Source organism: Corythoichthys intestinalis, chromosome 9 (assembly GCF_030265065.1).
Source record: "Corythoichthys intestinalis isolate RoL2023-P3 chromosome 9, ASM3026506v1, whole genome shotgun sequence".
NCBI classification, from domain to species: Eukaryota; Metazoa; Chordata; class Actinopteri; order Syngnathiformes; family Syngnathidae; genus Corythoichthys; species Corythoichthys intestinalis.
The window spans coordinates 57,689,625-57,715,760 of record NC_080403.1 but is presented as its reverse complement, the minus strand read 5'-3'; the positions used below and the strand labels follow the sequence as shown (position 1 = coordinate 57,715,760).

Here is a 26,136-nt window from a genome sequence, read left to right as displayed (position 1 = left end):
GTCATTGTAATGCAAAAAATGTGATTCCTGTCATGTAAAAACCTAAAAACCCAGGGGAAAAAAAGATGTATAAATGTGATAATTATCATGTAAAATGAAATCCCATGGAAAAACGTGATAATTATCATGGAAAAATGTGATTATCATGCGAAAATCTGATCATTACCATGTAAAAACCTGAAAACTGGGGGGGGGGATTATGCAAAAATGTGATAATTATTATTTTTAAAAAAAACTCATGTAAAATCTTGAAAATTCATTTTCAAGTGTGATAATTATTTTTAAAAAATGTCATTCTAATGCAAAAAATGTGATTCCTGTCATGTAAAAACCTAAAAACCAAGGGGGGAAAAAAGATTATATAAATGTGATAATTATCATGGAAAATGAAATCTTATGCAAAAATGTGATAATTATCATGGAAAAGCGTAATAATTATCATGCAAAAATGAGATAATTATCATGTAAAAACCTAAAAACTCAGGGAAAAAAATATGTAAAAATGTAATAACTATCATGCAAAATGAAATCCCTAGAAAAACGTGATAATTATCATGAAAAAATGTGGTTATTACTTATTGTCATGCGAAATTGTGATCATTACCATGTAAAAACCTGAAAACTGGGGGGGGGGGGGGGGGGGGGGGGGGGATTATGGAAAAATGCGGTAATTATGTAAAAATCTCATGTAAAATCTTGAAAATTCATGTTAAAGTGATAATTATTAAAGAAAAAAATGATAATGCAAAAATGATCCCTGTCATGTAAAAACCTAAAAACCCAGGGGGAAAAAAAGTACAAATGTGATCATTGTCATGAAAATGAAATCCCATGTAAAAATGTGATAATCATCATGGAAAAGCGTAACAATAATCATGTAAAAATGTGATAATTATCATGTGAACACTTGAAAACTCAGGAAAAACAAAAATGGGATCATTATCATGGAAAACCATGAAATCCCATGTAAAAATGTGATAATTATCATGGAAAAACGTGATAATTATCATGTAATGTGTAGCGTGATATGTAAAAAATTGAAAATGTATCCCTTTGAAACGGCCAAAAATTTCATCAATTTTGAGTTTTATTTCATTCTTGGGTTGACATTTTCGTTATTAAGACAGAATTCAAGAGGCTTGCAATTCATGTTTTTACATATGTAAAAACATGAAAAAAAAAAAAATATGACACTGGACTTTTTTTGGGGGGGGGTGTGGCAACAATACGCTTGCCTAATTGGTGGCTTTTCAGTCAGTGCGTATTGTCCAGCAGTTGGAACATATTTCACTTTTTCTGCTGAAGCAAGAATTTCTTTATATTTTGGACTATGACGAGGTAGAAGGGTAGTGTGGATGCCACCAGTCCACAAGCCTGACACTGTGCACGGGATCCAGCACCACCTGCGTCCCGACGTGGTCGCCTCTTTTCTTGCCTCTGCGGACGGGCGAATCCTGGAACACTAGACGAACGCGGTGATGGCGCATGTCCGTGCTGACGTTGATGGTGAACTAAAACAAAGGCAAACAGAGAAGCAAAATTTTACACACTCGTAGAGGGTTAGAAGGCTAACTGATTTTGAACCGACTGTTTGATCCAAGGGCGTAGGTTTGCATAGGGACGGTAGGGACTAGGCCTGAACGATATTGGAAAAAACTATTGTTGGGATTTCTTGGGGGTTTGCGATATTATATTGCGATATTAAAAAAAAATGTATTATTTTTTTTCTAAAGAAATTTTCACTTGATGCTTTGAATAGCTGTTTGGAAAGACTTTGGATGACTCACCATCACCACAGTGTACAGTGATCCCTCGTTTTTCGCAGTTAATGGAGACCAGAACCCGCAGCAATAAGTGAAAAACCGCGAAGTAGCACACACCCCCAAAATTTTTTTTTTTTTTTTGTGTTTGTGTGTGTTTTTTATGCTCAATGTATTTATTCAGATTTAGCATTGGAAAGAGATACATATTAGACGTGTTTTTTTCTCACTTTTTCCCCCCAAAGTGATTTAAAAAATGTATATAAAATGGCTTTTAAGCACTTCATATGTCAAAATTATGATCAGTTTTAAACAAAACTGTCCAACCAAATCATTTTTGAACAAGAATAAAGTACTGTAGTAGATAAATGCTTGGCTTTAACAAATGCCTCTGTTTATCTACCTTAGCTGTAACCGTTGGAGTGACATGTAGAAATTTCAAACTCCTCATGATCACTTCTGGCATTTATATGTCTCCAACGTCTCCACACACACACACATTCATTCCAGCGCGGCTTCCTTGAAGAAACTGTTTAGCAAGTTAAACGATGATTGACAGATGCCCGTGTGAAGCCATCGTTAACTTTAATAAGCAAGTGCGCAGTGACTGAGAGGAACAAAGGGCTGGGAGAGGGAAGGTGTGAGCCTGTGCTCAGAGTAGAAAGCAAGGCATATATGGATTTTAAAAAAATAAAATAAAAATAAAAAACTATTGCACGTGCTTGCGATGGGACTATCGCGCACGTGCACATCTCGATGGCGATGTTTAAACGATATATCGTTCAGGCTTAGTAGGGATATAACACTAGCAACTTTTCAGGATGCTCAAATTGTCCCCACCAACTTTTAAGCAACCTTATTTGCAATATATAATGACTTTGGTAATTTAGATTGTCTTCCCATATGCTGTAAGCATAGAATTGACCCTACTATTATTAAGTGAATTATTTTCATTATGTTCAGACTTGTATTTACCCCTTGTCACTGGTAAGCGTGCCAGTCAGTTTTCCCTTCAAATGCACGTTTGATTGGCTGATGATTTGACACGCCCCTCCCACACACACACAGGCGCGCGCACCCACGGCCCCATGCCGCCTCCTCCACCCACTTCGAAGAGGAGGGGTATCAGAATTTTTTTTTTGGGCTAGCAGCAGCTGCAGCCACTGTAATTATTGTAATGGCACGTCAATGTTGTGGAGGTGGGGAACACACCACTAATTTTGCTACTGAAAGTTCGACCTGTATCAACGTTAGCACTAGTGCTGCAACGATTAATCGATTAACTCGAGTATTCGAAGAGAAAAAATATTCAAATTCAATTTTGTTGCTTCGAGTACTCGTTTACTTAAAGTGGCATTGTAATGGTTTATTTTGAGTGTTTACATTTAGTTTTATTGATTAGGGTGGATACACTGCCCTCTGGTCTGCCTCTTTTCACATGGCTGAATCCAACTGCTCCCTGTTAAGACCAACGTAAGCTAAGTTTTTGTTTGAGCTAGTGTTTTCTTAATACATTCATGATTTAGTTTATAGGTATATTTAGCGTTTTTTTTTGAGGGAATATGTGTCTGAACCATTTGTTTAGAGCATTGTAAAAAAAAAAACTTAAATTTTTTTTTTTAAGCATTTAAGCTAGCGGACCTTTTCTGTGTAAGTTAGCCAATTGTTCTTTTGGTGTACATAGATCGTCATTTTTCCCAAAAAAAAAAAAAAAAATTAATACTGTTTCAGGCTCAGCTCGGGTATTTTAATTTTTCATGTTCCTTGTCTGATTACTCAATTATTCGAACTAACTAATCCATCGATTAATCGACTACTAAAATATTCGATAGCTGCAGCCCTAGTTAGCACAACATGAAACTGTGATTTTGCTAACCTGCAAAACTTGTGTAGGAAGCGGCTTACAGAGTATGTGTTTTTTTACTGTGAATGTTATTTAAACTGTGAGAAATGTAGTGAACCGAGGTTTATCCGTTTCTCCCAAATTTTCATTTTTATATTATTTATGTGGTTTTAAAGAACCCAAAGGAGGTTTCTTTTGTTGTTGTTGTTGTTGAGTTTGGCTTTGATTGTGGACAAAAGCAGTAGTGTCTCACATACAAGGAAGGCTGTATTTTTATTTATTTTATTTATTCCCTGATTTGATACACAGCCAATGGCTTTTCCCATTGCCAGTGTATCAAATACTTGTTCTCCCCACTGTATCTATAGAAGATACATAGGTAAACATTATACGTAACTGAAAAAAAAGTCAGGGAATAAATAAAATAAATAAAAATACATCCTTCCTTGTATGTAAGACAGTCAATGGCTTTTCCCATTGCCAGTGTATCAAATACTTGTTCTCCCCACTGTATGTCATACTAATTTCTCAACGATGTTGAGTGGTCTTAAGGCAAATTTTTATTTTTTCGCATTCCTGCACAGTTAAGAGACTATTAACAAGTTTGTATTTATTGTGGATTTTAATATAATTTGTGTTATGTTCAAATATTGAAAGATAATTTTGCTAATTAAATGCAACATTTATTGTGGAGGTTTTCATGCTGTTTCTTTAGTAGTTTTTGAAAACAAAGGTTTGAATCGAACGGTGTATCACCTGAACAAATACATATAAAAGTATAAGTTAAAACAGATGTATTTTGCGTTGATCATTTAGCCTATCAATTAATTAGGTTCATATTTGTGAAAAATGTGGCTCTGAACCCCATTCGCCCAATCTGTTTAGTCTTGATAATGTCCCGTCCCCAGCAAAAACATGCAGGTTATGCTATTTTATCGTTCCTACCAATGTTGAGACCAAACCTACGCCCTTGATCTCTCCCCATTTTTATGTCGCCAGATCTGCGAACGCCGATTGCTAAAATTAAATACAGTGGTAGCTCAAGATACAAAATGAATTCGTTCTGAGTGGCTTTCGTTTTATGATTTTTTTCTTCTCATATAAAGTACTGTGTTTCAATTAGAGGTGCATGATAATTAACGGTCCGATAGGTATCGGTCCGATAATAGGAATTATGACGTCATCCCAATAAATCCAATAACAATTTACCGGCCCGATAATATATATAATTTTTGAAACGGTGTCGGAGGATTGGGATGTGTGCGTTTGTTTCGACTCCTGTTTTGCTAATATGCAATGTTGTTACTATTCTAGAGGCCGTATTTTTCCATCACTGAGTGATAAACCTTACTACGGCAATTAGCAAATGTTTGCATTTTACAGTGTTATGTTTACAAGTTCTTGAGAGGCCTTTTGGTTATTGACTTGCTTGCTTGCTGTCCTATAATTGCCAGGTTAAGAAAGTTGTTTCATTGACCAAGACCGCAAAAGTTTCCTCTCATGTTGCACCAAATCTCCAGACAAAACACAATTCCTTTTGGGTTTATGTATGTGCTCATTTCTCAGTGGAACACATCGTCAATGATATTGACTGATTGATTGTGATTGACTGAAATTATATTTATTTGAAAAAAATAAATATGGGCACTTTATTTGAAGTCAAAACTCTTCTTGTCTTTGTTTTGTTCATTATAATAATGTTCATGTCATCATGAAAATTCTGATTAGGTCAAAGTCAAATCTAAGCTAAATCCACCACTAGTATTTTTGACCTACAGGTGTTCAAAAACTCAGGTGAATATAGATTTAAAACGTCTATATATATTATCGGTTATCGTATCGGTATCTGCCTTGAGGAGCAGGAAGTTATCGATATCGGTTTCAAAAAATGGATATCGTGCACCCCTAGTTTCAATAAAATAAAGTGAAAAAAATCATGACAGAATTTTTGTTTTTTTTTGGTTTTAAAACACTGGCGAGACTAAACATTAATGGGGCATTTATTAGCCCACGCCCAGTCAACATGGACTAGACATCTAGTGTCGTTCATGGCAGCCAATGAGTACCCTATAATGACTAAAACATTTTTTTTTAAATTACCATTTTTTGGGGTGGGAATTTTCGTAGCACAAAGCATCGAAAAACCTTTCGAAAACCGAATATTTTGTTGACAGAAGCGTAAGTATGTCGAGGTACCACTTTAATGAAATAAAAAAATTAAAAAAGGAATATCCAACCAACCAGGGTGAGTGTCATGCCCATGACAACGGGGGTGAAGATGAAGTTGAATGTTGAGACTTGAAGCATGTAACAATCCGAGTCTGAATTGGTGTGGACATCTTCGTACTGTTTGGGCACCGGCAAAGACTTGGCGCAGCCATTCCTGGGGTTCCCCTGCTAGGAAGGAGATTCAAAATAACCATGATCAACACGCACCACTACGGCTGTTTTTTCCCAAAAAGTCGATTACCTGCTTCACGAACTTGAAACTGAATTCCCACAATCCTTCAGGTCGAGTCCCGGCAACCTTTTTTACCCCGAACAATACACACTGAAGAAGCAAAAGTCACATATTCGCGCCAGTGAGCATAAATGCTTAACCTTGTGTGACAATTAGACATGTGCCGGTTACCGGTTTCACGGTTTACCGTGGTGTGAAAACGTCGCGGTTTCAAAACCACTAAAATTTTCCGTCATACCTTAGTACGGTATTCGCTATTTTTCAGGTGCCAAAATGCAGCAGCTCTCACCCTTCCCCTGTTTGTTGCCGTGAGTGTCAGTGACGCCATACTGCTAAACAGCCAGCAAACCCAAAAACAAACCCTCTAAACACAAGGCGTACTTTTCTTCAATTTATTGAGCTCTCAAAACGTGGTGAAATATACAAATGAATACATTTAAAACGTTGTACAATTCGATTTTTCCACGTGTGATTAGGTTCAACAGGATAGCAGTAGCACCATTAAAAAGTTCACCAAAAACAAAACACACATTTTCCTTTCAAATTCAATATACAAACTAACTAAAACTTACAAAGACGAATGTTAGCCTAGGCTAAGCTGGGAGAGCAGCTTTGTCGAGGTTTTATGTCTCACAGACGCTGAGTGAGAAACAAGCTTGAATGAGGGGGGAAAGAAAAAGGATCGCGTCAAAAATCGCTAATTGTGAAAGGGGGTCTCACTCCTCCCTTTTTTTTTTTTTTTTTAGATGAAACCTTTCCTCAACAATATTTACATTTTAACTAATTTATAAAACTAACTTATACATTTTTAACTAACTTATTAACTTATGAATTCTTTGTTCTTTTTAACACAAAGGCATGGCATCATGTAGACTAGAGTTGACACAGTGGCTGAAAATGGCGAAACTTCACTTGGGCTTCCCCCCCTCAAAAAAGTCATACAATATATATTTTTAATTTCATTTAGAAGTGTTTTTACTTTTTTATAGCAATTATTTTGTTCTAACTCTAATATTGAGCAACTTGAGCTGTGGCTGTGGGAATAGTCTAGGTTCTATTTATTTTAATTTTATATAAAATATTTGTTATTTTTTGTTAATTTATTTATTTTCACATTATATTCATGTTCCAATTTGCAAATATGTTTTGAAAAAAATCCTGTTCAGCGGAAAAATTTTTTTTTTTTCTTTTCTTTTTTTTTAAACCCATACATCTCAAAATTTTGGAGCTATAATTGCAATACCGTGATACCGTGAAACCGCAGTATTTTTGCTCACGGTTATCGTACCGTCAAAATCTCATACAGGCACATGCCTAGTGAAAATATATCGTAAAAGTGATAGATCACAAAACTTTTTATCCTGAAAGGTTACTGATGCGCTCCCACCCAGAATGGCGTACGGGTTTATTGTACAATATCGTAGAATGATTTCAGGAATTGTTGTATTGCCAATGATTAGATGATGATTACTGGTTCAAAATCCTTTGAAAAATTGTGACGAGTTTGACAATTCACAAAACTCATGACTATAAAGCAAGTGTTTGTCTTAGCTGTGCACGACAGCAATATGACACTTTTGTTTACCTTGGAATTGAGCAAAGTTGTGGGCGTAGCTTCGGGCAGAGTCGGAATGGCGGAGACGCGTGAGACGAACGGCTCATACATATGGAAAAGGGAGCGAATTACACGTGCCCTCAGACCGCACATCCTGTCAATGCGATCGGGCTGGAGACGCAACGGCAGGTCGGCGTCCATCCGGTAATGTCTATAGCATGGAACAAATGATGAAAAGGGGAAAAAAATAGATTGGTATGTTATTATACATAAACTAGGGCTGTCACAATATATAGAAAAGGTCAGGGTTTCCCCTACATAAAAAAAAGACTATGGTACACCGCCACACTATAACAAAAGCCGACACCTCTTGCAAATGAGATTTTAGTTTTTTAGATTAAAAGATACATTCTAATTAATAATTTGTACAATTTAAAATGACGCCTATATGAATTTATATCTATGTCATTATTTACGTAGTACAGTGCCTTGCAAAAGTATTCGGCCCCCTTGAATCTTGCAACCTTTCGCCACATTTCAGGCTTCAAACATAAAGATATGAAATTTAATTTTTTTGTCAAGAATCAACAAAAGGGACACAATCATGAAGTGGAACAACATTTATTGGATAATTTAATTTAATTTTTTAACAAATAAAAAACTGAAAAGTGGGGCGTGCAATATTATTCGGCCCTGTTTACTTTCAGTGCAGCAAACTCACTCCAGAAGTTCAGTGAGGATCTCTGAATGATCCAATGTTGTCCTAAATGACCGATGATGATAAATAGAATCCACCTGTGTGTAATCAAGTCTCCGTATAAATGCACCTGCTCTGTGATAGTCTCAGGGTTCTGTTTAAAGTGCAGAGAGCATTATGAAAACCAAGGAACACACCAGGCAGGTCCGAGATACTGTTGTGGAGAAGTTTAAAGCCGGATTTGGATACAAAAAGATATCCCAAGCTTTAAACATCTCAAGGAGCACTGTGCAAGCCATCATATTGAAATGGAAGGAGCATCAGACCACTGCAAATCTACCAAGACCAGGCCGTCCTTCCAAACTTTCTTCTCAAACAAGGAGAAAACTGATCAGAGATGCAGCCAAGAGGCCCATGATCACTCTGGATGAACTGCAGAGATCTACAGCTGAGGTGGGAGAGTCTGTCCATAGGACAACAATCAGTCGTACACTGCACAAATCTGGCCTTTATGGAAGAGTGGCAAGAAGAAAGCCGTTTCTCAAAGATATCCATAAAAAGTCTGGTTTAAAGTTTGCCACAAGCCACCTGGGAGACACACCAAACATGTGGAAGAAGGTGCTCTGGTCAGATGAAACCAAAATTGAACTTTTTGGCCACAATGCAAAACGATATGTTTGGCGTAAAAGCAACACAGCTCATCACCCTGAACACACCATCCCCACTGTCAAACATGGTGGTGGCAGCATCATGGTTTGGGCCTGCTTTTCTTCAGCAGGGACAGGGAAGATGGTTAAAATTGACGGGAAGATGGATGCAGCCAAATACAGGAACATTCTGGAAGAAAACCTGTTGGTATCTGCACAAGACCTGAGACTGGGACGGAGATTTATCTTCCAACAGGACAATGATCCAAAACATAAAGCCAAATCTACAATGGAATGGTTGAAAAATAAACGTATCCAGGTGTTAGAATGGCCAAGTCAAAGTCCAGACCTGAATCCAATGGAGAATCTGTGGAAAGAGCTGAAGACTGCTGTTCACAAACACTCTCCATCCAACCTCACTGAGCTCGAGCTGTTTTGCAAGGAAGAATGGGCAAGAATGTCAGTCTCTCGATGTGCAAAACTGATAGAAACATACCCCAAGCGACTTGCAGCTGTAATTGGAGCAAAAGGTGGCGCCACAAAGTATTAACGCAAGGGGGCTGAATAATATTGCACGCCCCACTTTTCAGTTTTTTATTTGTTAAAAAAGTTTAAATTATCCAATAAATGTTGTTCCGCTTCACGATTGTGTCCCACTTGTTGTTGATTCTTGACAAAAAATGAAAATTTTATATCTTTATGTTTGAAGCCTGAAATGTGGCGAAAGGTTGCAAGGTTCAAGGGGGCCGAATACTTTTGCAAGGCACTGTATTTGCCAAAGGTAGTCTGAAATAGCACATCAACTACGAATTGTTCCATTAGATGCTTTATTTTGAAAATGGCATCGGTTCTCCTGTTGCAAGCTTGTGTCTAACTACGTCGGCGCCGAGTTGGAAGTCGGGAGTAAAATCCACTAAAAGGTATTTCAAGTTAATGAATGTACAGTGGTACCTTTACATACAAAGTTAACTCATTCCAGGACCTTGTTTGTAAGAAGAAATGGTCATATGTCCAGCAGGATTTTCCCCTAAGAATGTACTGTATGACGGAAAACACAGAAAAGGCTGAAAAAGCAGTTTCTGCTCTTGCATCCCTCTTTGAAAAAAACTGCTGTATTTTAAGCCAAAACAACTGTTGTGTTTGATAGAAACATATGTCTATATGCTGCCATAGCAGATTCCTGGCACATTAAGCCCCCGAACTATTTTCAATTTGTCCGTCTTACCCTGGAAACCCCCGTTTACAGACGTCGCGCAACTGCTTTTGTTTCAACTTGGCCATGAAAAGAAGTAATCGTATTTATTATTCGAAATGTCATTTTTAGCTTAGAATCATTAATTGATGTCTAAAATTTAGTTTAAAACAAAAAAAAGGACTTTAAAAAAATTATTCACTCGCATATTTTAAACTTTTAAACAAATGACGTCACAATGAAAAAATTGGCGTCTGTAAAAAAGTCTCGGATATCCACCTCATAAATTTTGCTAAATTGTATTTTTCATTACTGTCGCGTTTTCCCCAATATTTTAGATGATGATCAATCCAAATAAAGAAAAATTAAAAAAAAAAAAAAAAGTTTAAAAGGGTAAATATATGAAAATGAACATCTCGACCACTCCTTGATGTCTGCAATTTCTGCATCCCACCCTTGTTATATGACCATGTTTCACCTATAAAATCCCCCCAAAATCCAGCTGTGGCCATTCACAGTTGTGTCTTGACACTCGGTGATACATGCTACATGGAGTTTTTGGAACGAAAAGAGGTAAGTATGCGATAATATCTCGTCAAAATTGTGGCATCTTCATAATTATGCTCTCGTGTGCTCTCATCTCCAGTTAGGGATTTGCTGCTTAAATTTTTTTTTTTTAAAATGCCCCCCAGTTCAAAATGTTTCTACCCCCAGAAAATTGAGATTTTAAGCTTTTCAATGATGTATCACACATGCATTTAGGACAATTTTGAAATTTGGCCAAATTGGGGGTCTCAGAGCGGAAAGTCAAGCCACCTGGACAAAGAAGTCCTTCCTTGCTTAATTTGCACAATTCTTGCACCTAGATGCAAAACTGTCTGTAGCATTTTAAATTTGTAGTCTGTGTTATTTTATTGTATGTGTATGAGTTGTTGTGTTATCGGTTTTCTGTATGCTTACCTGCTGTAAGTTTCCCCTTCTTAGGGAAAAATAAAACTTAAAACTGAAACCTGAGTGTTTTACGCAATATATATCTTTTATTAGAATTATCAGCTTGACTTTATCAGTTATCGGCTGGAAGAGGAGGACATTATTGGTGATCGCACTTTTCAGTAACCCAAAATCAACAGGATGTGACCTGAAATCATTAGGCAGTAAATTCCCTGAAATCAACAGGAAGCGACCCAGTAATGCCCCAATATTAACAGATAGTGACCCTAAATCAATAGGACGTTACCTGGAAATACCCTAAAATCCACAGAAGTGACCGATGAACAGAAAGTGACCTTTCAGACTTCTCAGTAACCCAAATTTAACAGGAAGTGACCCGTAAATGCCCCAAAAGAAAAAGAAAGTGACTGATAATCAATTCGACAGGTGACGATTCGATTACAATTTATAAAGGTTCAAAAACGATTATTTTCAATAATAACTTTATGACAGCCACTCATAGCGGAACAAAATTCAAGACACGTCTGCCGCCCGGACACCTTTAACAGACGCACGCACAATGTTATGATGGATGCTGATGGTTACTGAGCGAGAGATATACTATTTTCAAAAGACTGGAAAATAATTTTGTGTATGAGACAGGCAGAGACCCGGTGGTCGCGCTTCTGTGCGCAAGTTATTTTTTAAGAGCGAGAGGGGAAGAGAGATAGTTTGTTGCTCCTTGTCTATCAGATCTCCAGCAGTAGTTTCAAGTCATGTCAATTGAAAGATGTCCTGAGTGTGTTGCTAAGGCCTGCATGCGTCTGTAAGAGATGAGTACACGAACCCGCTTGTACGGTTTAGCCTTCATTGCTGTTGTTTTTGAGATTTTAACAGTTAGCGCCGAGCGCTAAGCTTATTAGCTAATATGCAGGGGTGCACATAAGTGGTCCGCATGCGTGCATGCGTACTGGACGTAGACAAACGCGCTGGCTTCCATACGCTTTTGCGTACCGATGGCTGACCAGTTTTTGCGCCGGACACGAGAAAATAACTTCTCAAAATGTCGAAGAGGCAGGCCCCACTGAGTAATTACTTCCGTGTTTGCCCACCCCCGTCAAAAGACAGACAGACGACAGAGACGTCACCAGAGCTACCGAAAAAAAGGACTTTTGCTGAAAAGTGGCTGCAGGAGGTATCATGGCTAGAAGCAAATGATGCTCGCATGGAAATGCGGTACAAAACGTGCCGTGAGAATCCCAATGTCGCTAATAAGAGCAGCGCATTTTATGTAGGATCAAAGAATTTAAGCCAACCAAACTTTGAAAAGCACGAAAAAAACAGAGAGCATGTGGCAGTTAAGCAAACTATCGATGTCTGACCCCACTCGCCCTATGGACAAGTGACGGAATAAAGGTAATGAAGAACAGCGCCATGCACTGACAAATGTGTTTTTGCTCGCATTTTACAAAGCTAAACATGCACGTTCAATGAGGTCTTATGAGTTGGACATCCCACTTTTACAAAGGCTTGGAGTTAATGTGGGAGCCGCATAATGCCCTTTATTTTGAATTGGTGTTTTTATGTTTATTTCTTTACATTTCACTTCAAAGTAATGGCAATTTTGTTGTGTCAGTTGATGTTAATCAAGCATTAATTGTTAATATAATTAATTAAAGTTAATTGGCTCTAAGTAAAGCTTGTCATAATTTTATCGCATCAGGCAGAACCTGGGCAAAAAAAATATGTGCACCCCTGCTAATATGTCTTTCATATGCAGAACGTGTAAAACCATGAGTAAGTACAGCGGTAACACTACAAACATGCGAATTAGTGCAGAAATCTGTGAAAACAAAGTATATTGGTTAAAAGAAGTCGTATTTCTAAAGACACTTTGTTTCCAGAAAATGTGGAATTCATTCCACCTGTGTAAATGTTATTGTATTGTTGGGAGAAATAAGTACTGCCTTTAAAACGGTTAGGTTTTTTTTGCAATTTCTTGTAAAAAATAAAAAAGCAGCTAAAGGGCAGCTTTTTGTTGTATGGGCATGTTTCCATCGTTCCTGTTGAATCATTAGGATATTTTAAATAATGGACATGAATTTGTTTGGCTACTCTATTAAATAGTAATGTACGATGTATCGATAAACGTGACACTCGTAATAACCGTGATCATTCAACTACCTTGATCATCGTTCAGTAATCAAATCGTAGCACCCTGAATCGTAATCGACTCGAATCGTGGGCTGCCTAAGATGATGGCACACCCCTAACGTCTACTAGTGATAAACTACAAGAATGATTTCTTGACCCATGTATGGATAATTGTTGTATTGCCATATCGTGAGATCCTAAATCGTATCGTTCGAAATCATTTGCACCTTTTGTACAGCCTGGTCCAAAAAACTGCAGTGCATGTGACCATCCATGCGTTCCTACAGATGAGTGAGAATCTGCATACATCTTCTGGTCGAATATAAGAAGACAGCACAAGCCAGATGTCCACTGGATACTCGTCTCCATCACTGCTCTCGCTGCTTTCTGAAAGTACACAAACAGTATGAGGGGAAAAATAAAACTACCGTAATTTTTGCACTGGACTATAAGCCTATTATTATGGACTATTATGGGATATTTACACCAAAAGATAATAACTGGTTACAATTTATTTGACGGTGGCATTATAGGACTGTCATAAGACCAAATGAACCACCATGAAGCTTTGAACCAATTGCCTGCAAAGCTTCATTTTTTTCAAGAAGCTTCATTTGGCCATTATTGCTCCTTTGGGGGGGGGAGTCAACCTCTGCTGCCACCTGCTGTCAACACTGTTGTCATCCAACATGCCTCCTAGCATGCATTGCAGCTCTACAGATGTAAATTACCAAACAAAATTCATATTCTTTGCCAATCACTTCTTCAGATACTGTTCCTGTTTCATTAATAGCTGGTTATGGTATTTGGTAACAATTTATTTGACAGTGGTGCAATATGACTGTCATAATACAATCATAATTATGAAATGACACTGTCAAAAGCATTAATGAATGCTTTTAACAGATGTCATTTAGTGTAATCCGGCAAATTATCTCACTTTTGGATGGATGTAAAAGATCCCAGCTGGACATAAATGTAGTTAGTGACATAATTTGCCAGATGACACATAAATGACATCTGTCATAAGCATTCAGTAATGATAGTGTCATGTCATAAATATGATAGTCTTATGACGCCACTGTCAAAAAAGCATTCCCTATTAACCCAAATAAATTAACAAATAAACCGCACTGGACGATATGCCGCAGGATTCCAAATGAGGGAAAAAAGTAGCGGTTTATAGTCCAAAAATTACAGTATTTGTCTTTTTACTACGTCCACGCTAGGATAACATACCCTTTCTCCTCTTGCTTTTCTTCTTATGGATCACTTTAGTTTCGCCCTCGCCATCTTCGTCCGCGTCTCGGTCATCACTGCTGTCTAAATGAATGAATTTTAACGGTTAAAAGTGGGTAGAGTAGCCAAACATTCGACTCAAGTAAGAGTAGCGTTACTGTAACGGTTAATAGTTCTTATATTAAAATAATGTTTTAGTAATTTGTTGAAGGTTAAAAGATACTGTATTTATTGAAAGTTGTCTAATTCATGTTAAAATTAACTGTTGGTTAATATTCAACACAGTAATTGTTTTTGGTTACCGCAAGTCTCGCCAGATTTGCGTGGTGTGAGTTACAGCGAGACCTGCTCTTGCCCAGACAGAAAGGACTTTCGTTAAGCCACTCGGGAGAGTTGGCCAGCTGCATAGAAATAAACAGGTGCTAGCTGCACAATGTATTTTTTGATATATTTCTGTGTGTTTGTAACAGTTATTAATTGTACTATTGTTTGTAAAGCTTTGTATGCACAAGAGTTCGTTTTCACTCGCCTAGGACCTCCAAAGTGGCAGGCGGCCATGAGGTTAGCTTAATTTTCTGTTTAGCACGTCACATTTTTGTTTTAGTGCTTAAGCTTTATTTGTACATCTTTTAGTTTTCACAGCAATTGACAAAGTCAATAAAGTGCCCGTCTTTTGAGAAACCGTGCCCTGCGATGTCATTTTGGAAGCTACAGTTACTTTAAAATAATATTTTGAGTTACAGCCTGTGTTAATATCGGCACTTTACTTCCCGGTTTAGCTGCAGGGATTTGTAGTTCATTTGCGTAGTTCCGCTTGTGTCCACCTGTGTGTGTAGTTCTGCTTGTGTAGATGGTATGAAGGCTGTGTTTTATTGCTTGTCATTGTTTGACCATGGATCATGATTACAATTAGTATATATTGGTACCTCGACATACGATCACTTTGACACACGATCACTTTGACACACGATCTTTACGACATCCGACGTGAAAATTTGATGCATTTTGATTTGTTTCTATGGGGCAGTTTACATGGTATCTGTCCTCGCCAAGACATTGGCGTTAAATAGCAAGCTAAACTGTAATCTTTCCCCTCTCTCCCTCACTCGGCTGCACGACTTCTTAGGAGCAAATGCGCTCTTCCTCGTGTGTGCGTGTGCTCTCTTCTTTGTGTGCACAAATACTTTTTCTTCGTGTGTACATGTGCTCTTACTCGCGTGCAGAAATACTACCTACTCTACGCTTCCTGCGCCAAAATAAAAGCATGCATGCAAAAAACAAAAGTCAACATTATCATCAAATACACATTTCGCCAAAGGGGCAGAACAGTCATACTAATAAAATAATACTAATAAAACAAAGTAAAAAAAAAAACGATACAGTGAGGGGGGGCCACGACCAGAGACAAAATGGTCGACGAGACTCCGGCATCATACATTCCAAATCACCTAAGTCGGGTACGTCTTAACCCGGGGACTACCTGTACACAAAAATCATACAATTCCTTCAAGAAAATGAAACTACAGAAATAAAAGGTGGAGGGTGAAAAAAATCCTACCATATAATGAAAATGACGTAATCTATGGTTTTCCGTGGTCAATCGGTGCCAAATATAAACTGGGAGAGAGCTTGAAACTGAGTCACAATGACTCCTTGACAAATAAGTTTCATTATTCATTAAACACGCCGGCGTGATCATAGGACTTCCCACTGAAAGCTTGTGTTTATGTGACTTTATTGCTACGTATGATTGGTATCATGAAGTCATGCGATTATTTTTGCTGCATCTCGTTGGTGAAACCGGTAAGCCAGTGTGCTAGCAAAAAAAAAAAAGAAAAAAAAAAATTTTAAATTCAACATGTAGGATAAAGAGAAAATGACTGTAGTGTAGTCCAAAGTAGCGGAGTAGCATTTCTTCTTCACAAATCTAAGTAAGCATGGCATGGTAAATCTACTCTTGGTAGAAGTACATTTTTCTCCAAAAGTTACTCCAGTAAATGTAAAGCATAAGCCTGTCGCACTATGCAATAATTCCATTTATCGCGCGATAAATAAAAATGAAGGCGGTAATTTTTCCGCTGCGATTTATCGCCTCTCATGCACGCGCGTGCGGCAGTCGTGCTGTTAAAAGTTCGGATTCCTCGTTACCAACTGCGCAAAACGCATCTTCGTTCCAGGTCCGGCAAAAACTACCGCCGGAGCCTATCGTTCCCATTATATCCTATTGTTCAACGTATACCAGCCGCGTCAGTGCTCCGGAGTGACTGTGGACCATCTATGGCGCGCCGGTGGTTTTGACGTGTGGGCGCTCCCGTCAGGAGTGACATTTCACGCGGGGCGGCTATTTTTCGGCACAACGGCGGATTTATACAACGAAATCCGCCAAAACATGTTTACCGACTGGCTGCTACGAACAACCTCGCTTTGACAGCGAACAGCTGAATGAAATTAAGAGCGCTGTGCTTCAAACTCGTTCTGTTTATGAAAGTCGATTGCCATATGCAGGTGTTGTGCAGTAATGAGCAGACGTGACTTCAGCGGCGCTTGCTAACTTTTTTTTAATGCGCGCACACACTAGATATCATGAAATGGCAAACTAGATGTGCTACGTCCCATGCCATTGGCTACGTGAGCCCAGAGTGATTATGGAACACGTAGTCCATATACTACATCGATGAATTCTAAACTGTCATGACAGAATGGAAGTTAAGAATGGTAAATGGTGCTAAACTTACATAGCGCTTTAAGGCCAAATCAATTCATACCAGTGACTATAGATAATGTTGCAAATATTGTTAATTCAGTACGTGACACAGATGGATTCGGACCACAAATAGGATGTCTTGCTCATGTAGTAAACCTAGCTGCTAAGAGAGCTGTAGCAATCAACAGTGCGCCCTGCCTCACTTTACAAACAGTAAAGATTGTTCTCAGCACTTTTATACAAATTTTTTTCAGATCAGTAAGAAGTAAGCACATAAATATTATGCACTAATGTTTATATGATGACAATTTAATTTTTGCTTGTTAGCAAAAAAAAAAAAAAAAAAAAAAAAAAAAAAAAAAAAAAAAAAACCGAAACAAAAAATATTGTTTTTTGTACAGAGCATTAAATGTATTGAATCTAGGTCTGTCAAAATTAACGCGTTAACGCGCGGTAATTTATTTTTTAAATTAATCACGTTAAAATATTTGACGCAATTAACGCACATGTCCCGCTCAGACAGTATTCTGCCTTTTGGTAAGTTTTACAGCAAGGGTTTATGTGCTGTCTAACAGCGAACTCTTGTGGTCGCTTTGCGACATGGTTTGTTTTCTTGCCAGTTCAATATGGCTGCACGACGTCTCTGTTGTGCTTATATGATCCTTGGACAAGATTTGTCCGTAAGTATGGTTGTTGTAAAGAATGTATATATTATGTTAATAAGCGAAATGTTCTATTTTTTGTATGAGACGCTTTTTGTTTATGTTTAGTTAACCTGTATAGCGTGCTAAGCTAACGTTGTTGCTAATGCAATGCTTGTGTACTTTTTTTTTTTTGTAGTTTCACTACGGTCTAAAGAGGACAATGGTTTGAGGCCATTTTATTAATAAATCAGATGAAAAAGGAAGAAGTCTGATTATTAAGGCGTCGTTCACTAGCTGTCTAGCTTTGGAAAAAGTAGACGCTTCGGAGTGAGGACAGCATAGACAGATTTAAATGACAGTAGAGTGAAATGCCCACTACAGTCCTTATGTACCGTATGTTGAATGTATATATCCATCTTGTGTCTTATCTTTCCATTCCAACATTTTAGAATATATATATAATTCACAGAAAAATATGGCATATTTTATAGATGGTTTGAATTGCGATTAATTGCGATTAATTACGATGAATTAATTTTTAAGCTGTAATTAACTCGATTAAAAATTTTAATCGTTTGACAGCCCTAATTGAATCGGATCGAAAATCGTGTCCCCCGTATCAAAAATCGTACCGAACCATGACTTAACTGTATCGTTGCATCCCTATGGAACACCATTGCAGAAGCTATGACGGGAAAAGTTTTCATTTGCCTAAATGCTTAAGTTACTACATGCAAATTTTTTGTTTTTTTAAACACATTTCATTTATTCTGTGTTTCTGTGCAGTATCAATATTGTTGTTTTTTACTCAAGAGGCATGGTCTTGTTTTTAGTTGTGATTTCTTAAAAAGTATTTTTGAATTTAAGAGTAAATATTTACCGCGTTTAAATGGATGTACTTGATCTATTAAAATATACTATATTCTCACTGTGTTATTGTAAATTGGTTAAAAAAAATTGGGAGGGGGGGGCGCAATAATATCGCAATAATTTATGAGAATAATTATCGCACACTACAATTTGTTATCGTGACAGGCCTAGTAAAGTGTTATTACCTACCTCTGGTTACAGCAGATGACAGAACCTCCTCGACAGCACCCTGTGATGCTTCCAGGCCACATAATAATTTGACTGAAAAGTTAAGAGGTGAAATTAATGAGGCAAAAACTAAAAAATGTGTGCGGCAGCCAACGTGTATTACCTTCTTTTTCAACTGCATTCGCAACAGCTTTTTTCACCCTACCAGACTTCACAATGGCTGGATCGGCATCAGCATAATCAGCCACAGTCACTGAAAAATGATTCCTCAGTGAATATAACTTATCTAACATGGCTGAAATCCAGCTGCTCCCTGTTAAGACCAACATAAGTCTTTATTTGAAATAATATGTTTGTTTATGCATTCATTATTTAGTTTAGAAGTAGTTTTTTAACAAGAATATGTGTTTGAATGATTTGTTAAGAGCTTTTTGCTTCCCCCCCCCCCCCCCAAGTCAGCATTTTATAGCATTTAAACTACCGTAATTTCCCGAATATAAGGCGCACCCGTGTATAATGCGCACCCCAAATTTACTTGTAAAATCTAGGGAAAATTATTGTACCCGTTTATAACGCGCACCCTAATTTTAGCACCAATAAATAGAAGAATACAAGAAAACAGAGCTCGTGTACAGATACAGAGATGTCATTTTACTGACTGGTGAAACACAGCACAAGCATAGCACATTGGTAGTTCAAAACATTACCGTAAACTGACAATATTTACGGTAATAATATGATTTGACAATTTCTCCAACTTACCAGAATCTAGGAGAAAACAAAACGGATGTGACTTTTCTTTTAAAGGCTGGTGTATAACTTGCTCGTTTCCTCATGATGAAGAAATGTTTCTTCCATGGATTGATACGGTAAAATGAAAGTCAGAACGTAGGTCGCAAATCCGTGAGAGCTCATCACTGTCAACACGACAGTAACCAAAGGAACTACAGTGGTACCTCTACATACGAATTTAATTCGTTCCAGGACCTTGTTTGTAAGTCGAAATGGTCGTATGTCGAGCAGGATTTTCCCATAGGAATACATTATAATTCCATTAATTCGTTCCAAAGCCTAAAAACATACATTAAATTCTTAATAAATACTGCTGGCACTGTTACAAATGACAATTAAACATAGAAAAACAAATAAGTTATAAATAAATAATTCAGAATAATATAATAATAAGAAGAAGAATTAATAATTATTCCTGTAAATAATGTAACGAATCGGATTCTAATATGGCGGACACTTTTTACTGTCCCTGAACGCACCGCGAAGCTGACGTCTCTGTGAGATAGGTCGGTGCGGTAGAGATAATACTTTCGTTTTCTTGAGAGCAGTCAACTGCTTAAGACAATGGGCGTTTTGTGTTGGATAAGTTCTTAAATAAATGATAAAAACGTGACGAAGCTGGCGATTTCCTTGGCAATGTTACCACAATAATAATTGTCACCTTAACTTATAAATAGTGGCGAACGGTGGTCGGAAGAGGACCATGGAGCTGTATTGTTGAGCCAGTTCAGGGACGCGCACCCCAAGCTCATATTTTTCTATAACTTGCATCTTCATTTCAAAGGTAAGCATCACTTTTTTCCTTGTTTCTCCAACTGTATCAACTTTTTTTGAAAACTGTGTTGATTTCTCACACAAGAAAATCCACCGTGCGTTCGTTTGCAGTGCTGTCATGTCGTCGTATTTCGAGCAACTCGTCGGATGTAGAAACAAATGGCGGCTCAAATTTTACGTCGGATGTCGAAAAGTTCGTGTGTCGAAGTGATCGTATGTAGAGGTACCACTGTATTGTAATTTGGGTTTGAGTTTCACGAGGGACCGATATAGTTGACGGACACAGGAAGTGTGTGTCCTTACATCTGTTATGGTCTGAATTGCGGAGCTGCAATAAACGTCGACTCAAATGAGTTCAAGAAACTAAATTCTGTGCTTTATGAAGAGTGAAAAAAGCAGAATTTAACACAGACGAAATCATTCGGTCGATTAGAGTGAAGTATTACCGAAACAAAATGATGACGTCACGTACCGTAATGGTCGGCAACGGGTCGCCGCATACGTTTCTTCAACACAACGTGGCCGTGTCAATGAAAAAAAATCGGTTTATGTATATATATATGTAATACATATATATTTCTGTCTCCATCCATGTACCCGTTTATAATGCGCACCATGAGTTTACAAGTTGATTTTGGGGGAAAAAAGTGCGCGTTATATTCGGGAAATTACGGTAGTAGACATTGCTATGCCAGTTAGCCAATTGTTCTTTTGTTGTACTTTGATCCTAATTTATTTTATATACCATTTGACAATCAGCTCAGGCATTTAAATTTTTTATGTTCCTTATACGATTACTCGATTATTCGTACTTGTTCATCGATTAATCGACTACTAAAATATATTTTGAACTAGACATGTGCCGGTATGAGATTTTGACGGTCTGATAACCTTAAGCAAAAATACCGCGGTTTCACGGTATCACGGTATTGCAATAAAATAAAAACTTTTTCTTTTTTCACGACAATGCTCTTAACAAATGGTTCAAAAAATGGCAAAATATACATCTTAACTAAATTAGGAATGCATTAATAAAAAAAATAAAAAAAACATTACTTCAAACGAAAACTAACCTTATGTTGATCTTAACAGGGAGCAGCTGAATTCAGCCATGTGAAATGAATTATGTCATATTCACTTTTGCCACTAGAGGGCAGTGTATCAACCAAAATCCATTAAACGAAATGCAAACATTTCAAAACAAACCATTACAACGCCACTTTAACTAAACAAATTCTCGAAGCAGCAAAATTGAATTCGAATCTTTTTCCTAATCGAATTACTAGAGTTAATCGAGTAATCGTTGCGGCACTACGGAAGACTTTACAAAAGTAGGCTAAGGGTAGAGAGGAAACTAGTTAGCCGTCTTGGCATGCTAATTAGCCACATTTTCTTCCTCGTTAACAAGCTTACGTTATAGTATTTTTTTTAGACACACTAAGCACGCTGGAGTGAACTTCTCATAGCTGGTGGGAAACTTAAATTAAATTTTGTGCAAAGTGACGGATGATGGTCATGTAAATGTAAAATCATGTTGGAGGTGTTGCTTCCCCTGCCGACCACGTTATCTTTCCTTCCTCCTCTGAGCCACAGCAGTCTCTTTCCGCTAGCCGGAGTACTCCCATACCAGCGACTTTGTCTTTTTTGAGGGGGAAAAAGCTCAGGTGTAGGACAGGGACAGAGCACCAACCGGAGGATGAGGGGTGAGCGCTGCTGCACCAAGCCAGGGATTTTCGCAGCATTTTTGGGATATATAAAATAGCAAATACCTTACTACGGTATGACGGAAAATTTTAGTGGTTTTGAAACCGTGACATTTTCATACCACGGTAAACCTTGAAACCGGTAATCGGCACATGCCTATTTTGAACACTGCAAAAACTCAAAATCCTTGAAGGACTTGCAATTTAGACTTACTTAAAACTTAAGTAGACCTTAAGTTAGCTCGACACAAATGGAAATTCAATTTAAAAATATATATATATTCATAATCGAATCGGAGCCTTTGAATCGTAATCGAATCGTTAGGTGCCCAAAGAGTCCCACCTCTAGCTGCAGCCCTAGTTTTGAAATTGACTTCATTGGAGCCCCACTGTTTTCAAAAAGTACTTAAAGCTTGTTCAATAGTCTTCATTACATTACGTATTATTTTATCTTGTGAATTTGATTTGGTATGGCCACAGAATAAGTGTATTTATTTACAAAGAAAAAATGGTGCTCAAATTATTTTCTCTGCTAAACAAATCAAGCTGCCATTCCCATTGATATTTTAACTTATTTCATTTCAGTGATGAAACGTTTAATCCTAAAACATGACATCTATATAGAATTCAGGGATTTAAGCATTCATTCAGAAGAATTATTACCATTACTGTTTACATATGGCGGCCACCTCATTGAGTAACAGACTACTAGACATAGTACTTTGACATATTTACGTAAAATAAATGCTAACTGCATGGGTTTTTTGCTTATAACCAAGAATCGGGAATGTTTTACGTGCAGATCTACAAAAGAATTTAAGCATTTATTCACAAGATTCTTCACCGGGAGAGCTCTGTTTACATCAGGCGGCCGCGAGCTACATTTACTAAAAGACTAGCATTGTACTTTGACATATTTACGTAAAATAAATGCTAACGGCACGTTTTTTTTGTTTTGCTTTTAACCAAGAATCGAGACAGTTTTACGTCCAAGAATTCAGGGATTTAAGCATTTATTCAGAAGAATTATTACCATTACTGTTTACATATGGCGGCCACCTCATTGAGTAACAGACTACTAGACATAGTACTTTGACATATTTACGTAAAATAAATGCTAACGGCACGTTTTTTTTGTTTTGCTTTTAACCAAGAATCGAGACAGTTTTACGTCCAAGAATTCAGGGATTTAAGCATTTATTCAGAAGAATTATTACCATTACTGTTTACATATGGCGGCCACCTCATTGAGTAACAGACTACTAGACATAGTACTTTGACATATTCACGTAAAATAAATGCTAACTGCATGGGTTTTTTGCTTATAACCAAGGGTGCACATAATTTTTTTGCCCAGGTTCTCAGAGGAGGACCTGGAGATGTGACTTGGTCCTCATTGAGCTTGAGAGCCGACCCGCCTGATGCGATAAATTTATGACAGGCTTTACTTAGAGCCAATTAACTTTAATTAATTATATTAACAATTAATGCTTGATTAACATCAACTGGCACAAGAAAATTGCCATTACTTTGAAGTGAAATGTAAAGAAATAAAAAGCACCAATTCAAAATAAAGGGCATTATGCGGCTCCCACATTTACTCCAAGCCTTTTTAAAAGTGGGATGTCCTCCTCATAAGACCTCATTGAACGTGCATGTTTAGCTTTGTAAAATGCGAGCAAAAACACGTTTGTCAGTGCATGTCGCTGTTCATTACCATTATTCCGCCACTTGTCCATAGGGCGAGTGGGGTCCTGTTTGACATCGATAGTTTGCTTAATTGCCACATGCTCTGTTTTTTTTCGTGCTTTTCAAAGTTTGGATGGCTGAAATTCTTTGACCCTGCATAAAATGCGCTGCTCTTATCGGCGACATTGGGATTCTCACGGCACATTTTGTACCGCATTTCCGTGCGAGCATCATTTGCTTCTAGCCACGGTATCACCTGTAGCCACTTTTCAGCAAAAGTCCTTTTTTTTCGGTAGGTCCGGTGACGTCTCTGTCGTCTGTCTGTCTTTTGACGGGGGTGGGGGAACACGGAAGTAATTACTCAGTGTGGCCTGCCTCTTCGACATTTTGAGAAGTTATTTTCTCGTGTCCGCTGCAAATACAGTGGTCACCCATCGGTACGCAAAAGCGTATGGCATCCGTTGAGGGCCAGCGCGTTTGTCTACGTCCAGTACGCATGCGCGCATGCGGACCACTTATGTGCACCCCTGCTTATAACCAAGAATCGGGAATGTTTTACGTGCAGATCTACGAAGAATTCAAGAATTTAAGCATTTATTCACAAGATTCTTCACCGGGAGAGCTCTGTTTACATCAGGCGGCCGCTAGCTACATTTACTAAAAGACTAGCATTGTACTTCGACATATTTACGTAAAATAAATGCTAACGGCACTTTTTTTTTGCTATTAACCAAGAATCGAGACAGTTTTACGTCCAAGAATTCAGGGATTTAAGCATTTAGTCACAAGAATTTTCAACAAAAAAAGCTATTTGTCTGTGATTCCACTCTGTTAGCTTTGATGGACTCACCAACAATGCAGGCCCCCCATTTATCGGCCCCGCGCCCCGTCATTACATTATGAAGTCTATGCATAAAACATTCAGAATCCACTATCACTCATTCTTATTTGCAGCACAAAAAGTAATGGGAGACATCACTGTGGCAATTACTAATGTACTTTTCCACTTTCTATTTGGAATATTCATTTTTCATCATTGTGTACACTGCAAAAACACACCTCCTTAAAAGTAGCTAAATGTCCTTGTTTTCGATGTAAATCAACTAGAAATAAGTGAAATTATCTGGCAATAAATTTGTATATTTAATCTCAAGAAAGGTTTGAAATGTCAGAAACGTTCCTAATTCAAAAATATTGTTCAAAACATTATTTGAAAGCAAATTTTTACTTTTAGCTATATTGGCTTAATAAGAAAAAAAAATTAATATTTACTTAAAAGTGGTATTATCTGACTCATTAATCTGTTAAATAGTCTTTACCACTCGAAACAAGATAGAGAAAATTATTTGACTAGATTTATGAAAAACAATCTTATTAAGACATTAGAAATTCGCAGTGAATGTGAGCATTGACGACTTTTCAAAGATGACTTCTAAATGTTTGTCCAAGTGCCTACTTTCGATTGAGCCATGTACAATAAACGATAGCGAAACAAGAACGTTATCAAGATCTGCCAGTTAACCAACTACCGAAATTAGACGGATTTTTTTTTCTTGCCAAAGGGCACGGAAACAAAACGCAACGTTGATCAAAGTACTGAAGTAAACACGCCATCATTATTCATGAAGCACAATTTGTAGCAAGACGAGCCGGATGCTGCCCTGTTTGCTAATGCAAATGTGGAGACAAACTCGACCTACCTGATTCCGAGCAAACGTCCCCAGCTCGGTATTTCAGCCGTTTTCGGCTCCCTTTTTTGGGCATGTCGACACTAATGTTGTGTGAACGCTTATCGTGGTGGCGAGTCCAGCCATGGCTCAAGGGCAAGCTGAAATCGAGAAAAATAGAAAAGAATGAGAGAGATGTTGAAAATTACCCCGCCAGAATCTTCAGCCATCATGGAATGACGTAGTGTCTTAAAATATCGCGAGAGTGTAGTCGTCTCGTTGAAGGCATGCCGTTGTACTTCACTTTCCTGCCACCTGTTGGCTAATACAGTTACTTTTTATCGAAAATGGCAACATTATGTGTCCTAAAACACGCGTGTTGGAATAATTGTAGACTCAGAATTGTCTGGGGGTTTAAATGTGAGTGTGCTTTTTATCTTTTAGTCCAGAAGCAGTATTAGCTATCTACCCTGACAGGCAGTCAACTAACAAGATAAGACTCCAGCAAGATGTATGAAGGTTTAATTCAGTGGTCGGGAACCTATGGCTCGTGAGCCAGATATGGCTCTTTTGACGGCTGCATCTGGCTCGTTGACTTCAATTAATAGGAAAAAAAAAAGAAAAGTTTCTGTTATATAATGCAGGGG

General features: G+C 37.8%; 1 protein-coding gene across 3 annotated transcripts; it reads right to left on the bottom strand.

Annotated features, from left to right (window-relative positions):
- Positions 1-644: 644 nt before the first annotated feature.
- Positions 645-25,762, bottom strand: tmem183a (transmembrane protein 183A). 3 transcript variants are annotated; one of them, XM_057846872.1, is made up of 9 exons: positions 25,523-25,760; positions 19,028-19,117; positions 18,886-18,957; positions 14,479-14,562; positions 13,467-13,626; positions 7,650-7,830; positions 6,074-6,154; positions 5,845-6,000; positions 645-1,511 (listed from the first exon to the last, which is right to left on the bottom strand). In XM_057846872.1, exons 1-9 carry the CDS (start codon positions 25,584-25,586, stop codon positions 1,329-1,331), a joined length of 1,071 nt encoding a protein of 356 aa, XP_057702855.1. In that variant the 5' UTR covers positions 25,587-25,760; the 3' UTR covers positions 645-1,328. The 3 variants fall into 3 exon arrangements, with proteins under 3 accessions (XP_057702855.1, XP_057702856.1, XP_057702857.1); XM_057846873.1 differs by having other exon boundaries at positions 5,845-5,997; XM_057846874.1 differs by lacking the exon at positions 645-1,511 and adding an exon at positions 4,809-5,670 and having other exon boundaries at positions 25,523-25,762.
- Between the last annotated feature and the right edge of the window lie 374 nt (positions 25,763-26,136).